Source organism: Hemitrygon akajei, chromosome 8 (genome assembly GCF_048418815.1).
Source record: "Hemitrygon akajei chromosome 8, sHemAka1.3, whole genome shotgun sequence".
Lineage (NCBI taxonomy): Eukaryota > Metazoa > Chordata > Chondrichthyes > Myliobatiformes > Dasyatidae > Hemitrygon > Hemitrygon akajei.
In genome coordinates, this window is record NC_133131.1 from 109,225,938 (window position 1) to 109,239,134 (window position 13,197).

The 13,197-nt window shown below is 39.3% G+C and overlaps 1 protein-coding gene across 2 annotated transcripts in view; it reads left to right on the forward strand.

Annotated features, from left to right (window-relative positions):
• Positions 1–13,197, forward strand: part of ezh2 (enhancer of zeste 2 polycomb repressive complex 2 subunit) — a 136,244-nt gene that overhangs the window by 66,356 nt on the left and 56,691 nt on the right. For both annotated transcript variants that reach the window (XM_073054370.1, XM_073054371.1), the window contains exon 6: positions 9,795–9,983. In XM_073054370.1, the coding sequence (XP_072910471.1) occupies positions 9,795–9,983 (189 nt within the window). The remainder of the gene's footprint in view (positions 1–9,794; positions 9,984–13,197) is intronic.

The window sequence follows — 13,197 nt, forward strand, 5'->3', positions numbered from 1 at the left end:
GTCATAGCATCCCGCGATGTAGTACAGAAAACAAATATAGTTTAAACTAAGTAGGGTAGGTAGCACAATGCTTCGAGTGTTTTCCATGTTGATGAGGGTGAGTACAAATGACTGATTTACAATAATTTAATTGTGAAAGTGCGCTTGATTTATCGTACAATTTCATTGGACCTCTGTGAACTACTCATCAATTTTATTGGTCTACTGTTACGAGGCAAAATGTTTACGAGGCGGCATGAAAAAAACCTTGCATTAGCCGCTTCGGATTATTGGCCGCAAAGTTCAAAGCTGTTCAAAATGTGGGAAAAAAGTAGCGGCTTAAAATCCGGAATCTACGGTAGTTAAATGGAGATCACCATGTGTAGTCAAGGTGTTTCAATTGATAGTTGTTAAGATACACAAGCATCTTGAAGGCCCAACTGGTGGTGAGTCTGTATCCTGGCAAAAACTACACCATCAAGACAAAAGAACACTCCAAGCAACTCTGCGAAAAAGTCATTGAAAAGTACAAGACAGGAGTTGGATACAAGAAAATTTCCATATCACTGAAAATCTCTTGGAGTTCAGTTAAATCAATCGTCAAGCAATGGAAAGAATATGACGCAACTGTACATCTACCCAGAACAGGCTGTCCTTAAAAACTGAGTGACCGTGCAAGAAGGGGACTAGTGAGGGAGGCCACCAAGAGATCTTTGACAACTCTGGAGGAGTTCTAAGCTACAGTAGCTAAGATGGGAGAGACTGCACATACAACAACTGTTGCCTAGGTACTTCACATGTCATAGCTTTATGGGAGAGTTGCAAAGAGAAAGCCACTGTTGGATAAAACTTGGCATGAAATCTCGGCTAGAGTTTGACAGAAGGCATGTGGGAGATTCTGAAGTCAGTTGGAAGAAGTTTCCATGGTGTGATGAAACCAAAATTAAGCTTTTTGACCATCATACTAAACGCTATGTCTGGAGTAAGCCATGCACCAGACATTATCAAAAACACCCTATCCCTAATGTTCAGCATGGTGGTGTCTGCATCATGCCGTGGGGATGCTTCACTGTAGCAGGACCTAGAAGGCTTGTGACGGTAGAATATAAAATGAATACAGCAAAATGCAGGAAATTCTAGATGAAAACCTGATGCAGTCTGCAAGAGAACTGCATCTTAGGCGAAGATTTGTTTTCCAGCAAGACAGTGACTCAAGCATAAAGTCCAAGCTATACAGGACTGGCTTAAAAGCAACAAAGTTAATGTCCTGGAGTAGCCAAGCCAGAGTCCAGACCTCAATCCAATTGAGAATTTGTGGCTCGTCTTGAAAAGGACTGTTTACTCACCATCCCCGTGCAATCTGACAGAGTTTGACCAGTTTTGTAAAGAAGAATGGGGGAGAAATTGCAGTGTCCAGATGTGCAAAGCTGATAGAGACCTATTCACACAGATTCAAGGCTATAATTGCTACCAAAAGTGCACCTACTAAATACTGACGATGGTAGTGAATACTTATGCAATCAATTATTTTGTGTTTTATATTTGTAATTAATTTAGATCACTTTGTAGAGATCTGTTTTCACTTTGACATGAAAGAGTCTTTTTCTGTTGATCGGTGTCAAAAGAAGCCAAATTTAATCCACTGTGATTCAATGTTGTAAAACAATAAAACATGAAAACTTTCGGGGGGAGGGAGAATCGTACATATCACCTTGTATTTCTCCCTCCCCTCCCCTACTCTCTTACTCTGACTTCTCCAGTCCGAATGAAGAGTCTCGGCCCAAAACGTCAACTGTACTCTTTTCCTTAGGTGCTGCCTAGCCTGTTGAGTTCTTTGTGTGTGTTGCATATGACTAAAGTTCTATATTTTTCCAGCATGACTTCGTTTCTGTTGTTCCCAACATCTCTAATAACAAAGGCAAGTAAGTTGTATGCCTTCTTAGCTGCCTTTTCCATCTATATATCCACTTTTAGTGAATAATGGACTGGGGCCCCAAGATCTCCCTTACCTTAATACTGTTAAGTGTTCTACCATTAAATGTTTATTTTCTCATTTAGTTTACTTCCCAAACAGCAGTAAATTACACTTGTCCTGATTAAACTCCATTTACCTCTTCTTTGCCCTTATCTGTAACTAGTTTATATCCCATTTTATTCTTTGATAGTTTTTCAAACTGTCCACAACTCCACCAATTATGGTATCATTTAAAAACTTGCTTATCTACCCAACTACATTTTCATCCATATCATTGATCTATAATACAAACAACAGAGGTACCAGCACCAATCCTTGCAAAAGACTATTGATCTGACCTCCAGCCAGAAAGCAGCCTTCCACCCTCTACTCCGTTTTCTGTGGGCAAACCAATTTTGAATACAGGTTTCAATTCAACCTGGACCTCATACGTCTTTATCTTCTGATTGAACGTACCATGAGGTATCTTACCAAATACTGTACTAAAGTCTGTCTATATTTGATCTTCCCAATTGCCTACTTGAGCATTTTAGACTATCTTTAAATTTGCTAAAGCCCAGTCCGATTTTAGCTTCCTAAACCTTGTATATGGTTCCTTCTTTGTCCTGGAAAATTCTTGGGACATCCAAGGTTCCTGTAACTTGCCATTCTTCTTGCTTCATACTAGAGTATGCCAATCCTGAACAGTGATTAGCTGGTCTGATGGCAGCAGCTTCCAACTGGCAACCCCTAGCTTCTATCATAATTTACCATCCCACTCTGCATACCTTCCCACAAGATCTGATTTTTATCTTTATTCATAACTATTTTAAAACATAATGAGTTGCAGTCACTATTCCAAAAATGTTCATTTGCTATCGGGTCTGTCAGTTAGCCTAGGTCATTTCCAAGACCTTGCTCATGACCTACTAAGTTCCTTCAGTGCTTTCTGTTTGTGTTATGGGTCCAGTATGTTCTCCAACTGGATCCTACACATTGTTCTAAGAACAGTATGTGGTGAGTCCAGTGGATGCACTGAAGAAATCCTGTCCCATCTAAGCCTCTTGTAGTAAGGAACTTCTAATCATAAGTCCCCACTATGACAACTGTAGTAATTTTTCTACCTTTCCACAATCTGTCTATATATCTGTTCCTCCTTTGTGGCTATTGGGAGTGCTGTTGTTCCAGTCCAGCATAATTGCACATTTCTTATTTTTGAGCTTCATGTAAATTGCCTCTGTGGATGAGCCCTGTAGTATGCCCTCTGAATACTGCTGTGGTGTTCTCCCTTGTCTATAAGGCAACTCCCACACCTCTTTTATGGTGCTTTCTATCATATTTAAAACAACAAAATTCAGGAACACAGCTGCCAATCCTGTCCCTCACACAACCAAGTTTCTGTAATGGCAACAATGGTAATTCCATGTTCCAAGCTCTAAATTCATCCTCCTTACTCATAATAATCCTAGCTTTGAAATAAACACATTTCACCTCATCAGTCCCACCACGTTTATTAGTCTGCTCCTTCTTTATAGTCTTGTTTGTTACACCATCTTTCTTGCTCTCAACCTTACCATCTGTTGCATTGTTGTTGTGGTTCCTGTTCCCTTGCCACTAGTTTAAACCTTCCTGAACAGTACTAGCATACCTATGAGTGAGGATATTGGTTCCTCTTCAGTTCAGATGCAGTTTTGTTTGTACAGATCTCATCTGATGCGGAAGAGAACCCCATGATCCATAAATCTGAAGTTTTCCCTCCTGCATCAGGCTCTTAACCACATGAACTTCACTATGTATTTTCTTACCTCACAAACATGTGGTACAATGCTAATCCTGAGATTACAACCCTGAAACTCCTGCTTTTGAACTTCCTTCCTAGGTCTGTAAAGTCACTTTGCAGGGCCTCGTCTCTGCGCCTGCCTATGTCATTTGTTCTTATATGGACCGTGACTTCTGGCTGGTCACCCTCCCCTCTCCGAATTTTCTATACCTGCTGTGAGACTCTCTTCATCATGATATAATGGAAGCAACACACCATCCTGAAATCTTGATTGTGGCTACAGAAATGCCTTTCTGAACCCCTTACTATCATTGCTCTGCCTGATTTGACCCTTTCCATCTTTGCCTTAGAGGTGGGCTTATTGCCACTGTCCCGACTACTGCTGCTAGCCTCTGGAAGTTCATTTTCCTCCACTCATCCCAATAGTATCCAAAGGATTACACCTGCTTCTGAGTGGACGAGCACAGGGGAACCTTGTCTGCTTGTTCACCATACATCTCCTGGTAGGCACCCATCTATCAGTAGCTTAGACCTTGTGTATGACCACCTCACTAAAACTCTTACCTATGATATCTCAGCCTCCTGCGTGATCCTTAGCACATCCAACTGTACCAGTTCCTTGACAGACTCTCAAGAGCTGCAGCTGGGTACATTTTTCATAAATGTAATTATTGATGTGAGGTTTCTTGACTTCCTGGCTAGCAATAGGGAAAGTGCAGAAGAGATTTCACTAGGGTGTTGCCTGAAATGGAGGGTGGTAGTTAGGAGTGATTGGGTAGGTTGGTTTTATTCTCACTGCAATGGAGGAAGCTGAAGTTTATAAAATTTAGGGGCATAGATAGTTAGACAATAGTGTTCTTGCCCACAGAAACAAACACTGACAAGTGACAATGTGCAAAAGAAGACAAAACTGCAAATACAAAAAAAAGTACATAAATAATACTGAGAACATGAGTGGTAGAGTCCTTGAATGTGAGCTCATATGTTATGGAATCAGTTCAGAGTAGAGATGAGTGAAGTTATCATGCTGGTTCAGGAGCCTGATGTTTGAAGGGTAAACTGTTATTGAACCTGGTAATGTGGGACCTAAGACTCCTATATCTCCTTCCTAGTGGCAGCAGTGAGAAGAGAGCGTGTCCTTGGATGGTGTAAGTCCTTGATGGACACTGCTTTCTTGTGGCAGTGCTCCTTATAGATGAGCTCAGTAGTGAAAGGGCTTTGTCTGTGTTGGACTGGGCAGTGCACACTACTTTTTGTATGATTTTTCTGTTCTTGGGCATTGGTGTTCCATGTCAGGCTGTGATGCAACTAGTCAGGATACTCTCCACTGTGCATGAAAGTTTTAAGTGACATGCCAAATCTGTGCAGTTTTTGAAAAAAGTAGAGGTGCTGTTGTACTTGTTTATAATGGCATTTGCATGTTTGTCTCAGGACGGATCCTCTGATATAACACCAAGGAATTTAATGTTACTGACCCTCTTCAGGTTCAGGTCTAATACCAACGTCATTTGTAGTGAAATTTGTTAACTTTGCAGCAGCAGTACAATGCAATACGTGATAAATATAGAAAAAAAACTGAATTAGAGCAATTATAGATGTGTATATTGAATAATTAAAATAAGTAGTGCAAAAACAAATAATAAAAAGCAGTGAGGTAGCGTTCATGGATTCAATGTCCATTTAGAAATTGGATAGGAGATGGGTAGAAGTTGTTCCTGAATTGTTGAGTGTGAGCCTTCAGGCTTCTGCGCCTCCGTCCTGATGGTGACTTAATGATGAACGCTGCCTTTCTGAGACACTGCTCCTTGAAGATGTTTTGGATACTGTGGAGGCCAGTAGCCGTGATGGAGATGACTAATTTTACAACTTTCTGCAACTTCGATCTCGTGCAGTAGCCCCCACCCCACCATACCAGACAGTGATGCGGCCAGTCAAAATGCTCTCCACGGTACATACATATGTAGACATTTTTGAGTGTTTCAGGTGACAAATTAAATCTCTTCAAACTCCAAATGAAATGTAGCTGCTGTCTTGCCTTCTTTAGAGCTGTATCAATATGTTGTGACCAGGTTAGATCTTCAGAAATATCGACACCCAGGAGCTTCAAATAGCTCATCTCTCTACTTCTGATGTCTCTGTGGATTGGTTTGTGTTCCCTGGTCTTGCCCTTTCTAAAGTCCACAATCAGCTCTGGTCTTGCTAGCATTGAGTGCAAGGTTGTTGCTACAATACCACTCAACTAGCTGATAGATCTTTCTCTTCAATGCCCTTTTGTCACCATCTGAGATTCTGCCATAAATGGTTGTATCATCAGATGGCATTTTGAGCTATACCCAGCCACACAGTCTTCACCTCCGATCTCCTAATGACTGACTCATTGAACTCTGATTTGTTAATCAGCTTTCTGGTTCTGCTTATGTTGAGTGGGATATTCAGTTTTCCTCCTAGTAGAGTATGGGGGATGAAGTGCTTTGGAGTATGCAGGTCTCTCCTTTACATGTTCTACCAGTCTGTTGATGCTAGTACAACCTCGTATGCAGTGATGTGCTGGGGCAAAGGCACTGGAGATGCCAACAGGCTCAATAAACTGATTAGAAATGCGGGCTCTGTTATAGGAATCAAACTGGACACATTGGAAGCTGTGGTAGAACAAAGGACCCTATGGAAAATCCTGGTAATTCTGGACAATGTTTCTTACCCTCTGCATACTACCTTGGCTGACAGAGGAGCACTTTAGTAATAAACTAAGGCAACTTCACTACTCCAAAGAGCCCTATATGAGGTCATTCTTACCTTCGGCCATTAGGCTCTATAATGAGTCAGCCTATAGCTGTGGAAGTGGTGAACCCTCCTGTTAGACTGAGCTGTCTTGTTTTTTATTCCTTCTTCTTTTCTAATATTTGTATCAAGGCACTTGTAATGCTACTGTGACACTGTCATTTCCTTTGGGATTAACAAAGTATCTACCTGGCTTAAATTTACCAAAATTTTATATGTCATTTCAGAAGTGGCCCTTTTCTGCTTAAAAAAAAAACCACACCACCCCATTGCCATTGTCACCAAATCTGGCCTCACAACAGGTCATTGCTCTTGAAACTCTTGTCTGTGCCTTTGAGTCCTGCATGCTGCGATACATCCTAGGATGCGCTGAAACACATCAGTGATGTAACCTGGGGTTGTTGGGTGTTTCAGGTCTTTCAACATTGGGATCAGGTTTATATCACCGGCACGTCAAATCAAATCGTTTAATTATCATTCAAGCCATACATGGATGGGTACAGTCGAACGAGACAGCATTCCTTGGAGGCCAAGGTGCAAAACATACATTCAAAATAGCGAAAGAGAGGAAAAAACACAGTTACGCAAGAAAACACATGCATAATCTATAAGTCCTGAGCAGCATGAAAATCGATGGTACAGCTCCCAGTCATTCAGCCTGTCATACCACCAGTCCAACAATGGAGGGCAGCACTGAATTGAGAGGGCAGCTCCCAGATGAGCACGGGCTCCTTTTCCCAATCCGGTTGAGCAATTTGTTAATTTAGCGTCAGCAGTTATTTAGAAACTTAGTAATGTAATACATGATACTACAGAAAGAAAAACAATAAGAAAATCAATTACAGTAAGTATATATGTATATTAAATGGTTAAATTAAAAATACAGGTAGTCTCTGACTTACGGACAACTCGTACTTACGAACCAAGGAAGGAGAACGCTGTTCGCCATTTTAAGTCAGATCGTGATGCCGTCTGCCATTTCAAGTTGTTGCCGTTGACACTGTGTTGAGTGTTTAACTTTGTATTTGGCTTAAATTTTTCTTGGTAAGATTCACCCTGCCCCTCTCTTCCCCCCCCCCCCCCCCCCCCCCGTTCCGTCGGCTGATGGTGCAGTGAGATCAGCGCCAGGCTCGAGAACGAAGGTTTCCGAGTTCGATCCAGTGATAGACCGCTCCCATGCTGGGTTGATGTCGATCCTGTGACTCCCATACCATCTGTGCTGGGTTGATGTTGAGCTCGCAATTCGACCTCGTTTAAAAAAAACACTGCCACCTCCAGTTTAAATTTCCACGCGGAATATTGTGAAGGATCAAATACCCAAACCCAGCACAGCCCCCACTTGTCCCATTTGGCCTGTCTCAGTGCAGTGGTCCTTAGGACCCAGCGGAGCTCGGGACCCGCCGCCCGCAGTGTTTCTGTTCCGTTGACGGGAAGCGATCGCGATTGAAAATAAAGTGGAAATAATAAAGCGTTTGGGAAGAAGTGAAACGCCATCAGTCATTGGAAAAGCGTTAGGCTACAGTCGGTCAACCATCGGAACAACTTTAAAGGATAACGGATAAAGTGAGAATAATGGAGCATGTGAAAGGCCCTGCTCCGATGAAAGCTGCAATTATTACTAAGCAATGCAGTGGTTTAATTATTGGAATACATACGTTTCTTAAGTGTTTTATATGCGTAGAAAGGTAAAATATATACTAAGACAAATGTTTGACTAACTGATGCTAAATAATACCAGATATACTTGTTCGGACTTAAAGACAGATTCAGGAACAGAACTCGTACGTAACCCGGGGACTGCCTGTATAGCAAAACAGAAATAATATATTAAAAAAGTGAAGTAGTCTTCGTGGGTTTAATGTCCATTTAGAAATCAGAATGCAGAGGGGAAGAAGCTGTTCCTGAATCGCTGAGTGTGTGCCTTCAGGCTACTGGATCTCCTTCCTGAAGGTAACAATGAGAAGAGGGTATGCCCGGGTGATGGGGGTCTTAAAAATGGACGCCACCCTTCATCAGACACTCTCCAGGCGACCCAACCAGGGCTGATCAGGCCCTGGCTTGTGTTCCAGCAGCGTTGGTCCATGGTCATCTGGAGGCTCGCTCATCAACCTGCAGACTTGATTATTACTGGCCTTTCTTGGTCCCTCTATAAAGTCATCTCTTTGCTGATCATCTCTATGTTTACTGATATAAAATGCTCCAATTTAACTCTCAGTTCAATTTGTTTAAAGTGAAGTCTAATTTGTGTTTCCAGATCCTTCACAGTCTGACTTTGTGTCAACCTTCAATTCAGACTCTTGTGGTTTCCATATTTAGTTAACACCATTGTCTTTATTTGCTAAGACTAAGTCATGAAACTTTCTCCTTGTGATTTCTCAAAGTATATCTCCTTTGATCAACTGTCCTCTTGAATTCCTATGTGGCATTTTTATGTGTTTCTGTTTGTTTAATGCTCCTGTGAAGCACGTTGGAACATTTTTGTATAGTGCTTCAAATTTGTTGGCTTCAACATATCAGAGGTTCTGTCCTGGGGTCAGCACATAATGCATGACCGCACCTCTATTTTCTTAGAAGTTTGCGTAGATTACATAGAAACGTACATAGATGAACTGTGGAGAGTATCCTAACTGGTTGCATCACAGCCTGGTATGGAAATACAAATGCTCAGTAACAGAAAAGACTACAGAAAGTGGTGAATATAACCCAATCCTTCAGAGGTGAAACTCTTCCCATGTTTACAAGAAATGCTGCCACATGAAAGCCGCATCGTAGACCCCTGCCCCCTTCTTGCTGCTGCCATTGGGGAGGAGATACAAGAGCCTTCAGTTATTACACTTCAACCATCAGGCTTCTAAACCAGGATGGGTAACTTCACTCACCTTACTACTGCCATCAGGCAAGAAGTGCAGAAGCCTTAACCCCACTCAACCAGGTTCAGGAACAGTTGTTTCCCATTGGAATGATGCAGTCATCAAGCTTCTGAACTGGAGTGGATAAACTCAATCATCATTATTCTGAACTGATTCTATGACCTTTAGATTCACTTTCAAGGACTCTTTTCAACTTCAACTTCTTTTCTCAGTATTATTTTTATTAGAACAGTTTGTCTTGCATGTTGGTGTTTGTCAATCTGTCTGTTTGTGTATAGATTTTTTGTAATATTTTATTCCTGTAAATGCCTACAAGAAAATTAACCTCAAGGTAGTATCTGGTAACATGTACATTCTTTGATAATTTTATTTGAACTTTAAGTTGGTGCTGTCTGGCTCATGCAATAGTTGTAACGTTTTCTCATTCTTGTAGAATGTGGTTTTATCAATGATGAGATCTTTGTAGAGCTGGTAAATGCTCTGACCCAGTACAGTGATAATGAAGAGGAAGATGAAGATGAGGAGGAAGATCAGGAGAATAAATCTGAAAAGACTGATGGAAGTGATATCAAAGAAGAAAGCAATGAGTCCAGAAAAGATTATCAGGAGATTAATATGGATGGTAAGTGTGTACATTGCTGTTTCTGAATTAGCATCTTAGTGATAAACTCAGGAACATAGTAAAGTATAGGAGCAAAAGTATTGCATAAAGTTGACAGTTAAAGAAACTAAGTAAATCTATATTGTTGCATCCCAGTACTGTGGGGCCCGTTAATTCTTGAAAGATTTGTTTTAATGATTTGTACCTGCGTATAGGGAGAGCAAGTGTGAAATCTCTTCGCACATTTACAAGTGGATAGTTCACTGAAACTGACATCTCGGGTAGATAGGGTAGTGAAAAAGGCAATTGGAATGCTAGCCGTCATTATTGAAACATTAAGTATAGGAGTTGGGAAGTTATGTTGCATATAATATGGGAAATTAAGTTGTTGGTGAGACCTTGCTTTGGGTATTGAATACAGTTTTGGTCACTCAGTTATAGGAAAAATTTTATTAAACTAGAAAAAGCACAAAAAGTTCTTGAGGATGTTAACTGAACTTAGGGCACTGAATTACAAGGAGAGTAAGCATAGAGTAAGATTTTATTCCCTGGAGCATAATGAAATTGAGAGGTGATCTGATACTGGTATATAAGATCATGATGGGCACCTTTTCCCTAGGATGCAGTTGCTAAAAACACACAGGCATAGGATTAAGATCAGAGGAGAGAGATTTAAAAGCGGCATCAGGGGCAGTTTTTTCACACAAAGGGTGGCACATATTTGAAATGAGCTCCCAGAAATAGTGGCCGAGGCAGGCTTAGTAGCAGTGCTTATGGGCTATCTAGATAAGTGGAAATTTTAACACTTGTCTAGGTGGCTTTTAAACATTGTAGTGACATAGCTGTTAGCATAGTGCCAGTGAAATTCTTGCAGCTATGTGTAAATGCTCATATCTTCTGCAAGTGAGTATGTGTGTTTCTGTTTTCCGCCAGCATTCCAAAATACATACTGGTTAGGGTTATTAAGTTGTGGGAATGCTTTGACGGTGCCGGAGGCAGAGGCATGGTGACACTTGCAGTCTGACCCCAGTACATCTTCTAACTGTGTTGGTTGTTGATGCAAAACAACTCATTTCACTGTACATGTGACAAATAAAACTAATTTTTAATAAAGTTGGTCAGTTTACACAAAGAATTTTAGGATATATGTTAAAAAAACTGACTCAGTTGACTGTTCCACTGCATTTTATCAGGAAATTTTAATAAAGATTTGTAACAAATCAAACCAAGCAATATGAAGAGAGTGGGGTTAATTTTCTTTTTTTTTTTCAATCTTTTTATTAATGTCAACAAATTAAAAGAAAATAACAGAAAATGATACAGAATTATTGGGATTACATTGTTAATAGTTAATATACATGAATATATACTCAATTGGTACAAAGGAATTAAGTCTCCCAAAATCATACATAGTACAAATATGATGTACACAAAGCAAAGAAAATTGGAATAATAATAAGAAAAAAGAAAAAAAATTATATATATATATACCCCCCCCCCCCCCCCCCCCAAAAAATCTAAACTATCCAAGGCTAACCACTAACTTAAAAAAAAGAAAAAGAAACTTGGGCTGTTTATAATATCTAAAATGAAAGAAAAAGAACCATAAGTGTCATCAACTCCGATCCTCTCTACATGTATAAAACCAGAAGAAGAAGAAAAAGGAATAGGCTTGGAAAAGATCAGATTACATCATATGAAAATATTGAATAAATGGCCTCCAAGTCTTCAAATTTAACAGAAGGATCATATATAACACTTCTACTTTTTTCCAAGTTTAAACATAACATAGTTTGAGAGAACCAATGAAATGTGGGGGGATTAATCTCTTTCTAATTCAACAAAATAGATCTTTTAGCCATTAATGTAAGAAATTCAATCATCCGACGATCTGAAGGAGTTAAATGAATTGGCTCTATCATTGGTAAACCAAAAATTGCGGTAGTAGGATGAGGTTGTAAATCAATACTCAATACTGTTGAAATAATATCAAAGGTATCTTTCCAGTATTTTTTCAAAGATGGACATGACCAAAACATATAAGTTAAAGAGGCTATCTCAGAGTGACATCTGTCACATATAGGATTTATATGAGAATAATAACGAGCTAATTTATCTTTGGACATATCGTCCCTGTGCACAACTTTAAGCTGTATCAACAAATGTTTGGAACATATAGAGGATGAATTAACTAATTGAAGAATTCTTTTTCCCCATTTTTCAATGGGTAAAGTAAACTAAGTTCCCTTTCCCAATCATTCTTACTTTTATAAGATACATCTGAATATATTTTCATAATTATATTGTAAACAGTTGCTATTACACCTTTCTGAAAAGGATTTAAATCTAAATTTTTTTCCAAAATACCCATAGAATCCAGTTTCGAGAAGGTAGGAAGCACAGTGTTTAAAAAGTTTCTATTCTGTAAATATCTAAAAAGTGGGATCTAGGCAAATTATATTTATTAGATAATTGTTCAAAAGGCATGAAAAATTATCCAAAAATAAATTGGAAAATCGTAATATACCTTTAATTTTCCAAGCTAAATAGGCTTGGTCCATAATAAAGGGATGAAAAAAGAAATTAGATATAATAGGAGTTGCTAAAGTAAATTGATTCAACCCAAAGAATTTCCAAAATTGAAATCATATTCGTAAAGTGTATTTAACTATCGGATTATCCATTTGTTTATGCAATTTAGAAAATGCAAAGGGAAGTGAAGTCCCTAAGATAGAACCCAATGAAAACCCTTGTACAGATTTGGTTTCCAAATTTACCCAGTGAGGACTTGAAGTTGTATCCAAGTTCCATAACCAAAATTTCATATATCGGTTATTGATTACCCAATAGTAAAATCTAAAATTCGACAAAGCCAGTCCACCCTCCTTTTTAGACTTCTGTATCTTTTACCTAACCTAGGGTTTTTATTTTGCCATATATATGAAGAAATTTTAGAATCAACATTATCAAAAAAGGATTTCGGAATAAAAATTGGTACCGCTTGAAATATATATATAAAAATTTAGGTAAAATTGTCATCTTAGTAGCATTGATCTGACCTATCAGTGACAGAGACAATGGTGACCATTTAGTGAACAAATGTTTCATCTGATGGATCAAAGGTAGAAAAAATTAGCTTTAAATAAATCCTTATGCTTTTTTGCAATTTTAACCCCTAAATATATAAAGTGATCGGTGACCAATCTAAAAGGTAAACTTCCATAAATTGGAACCT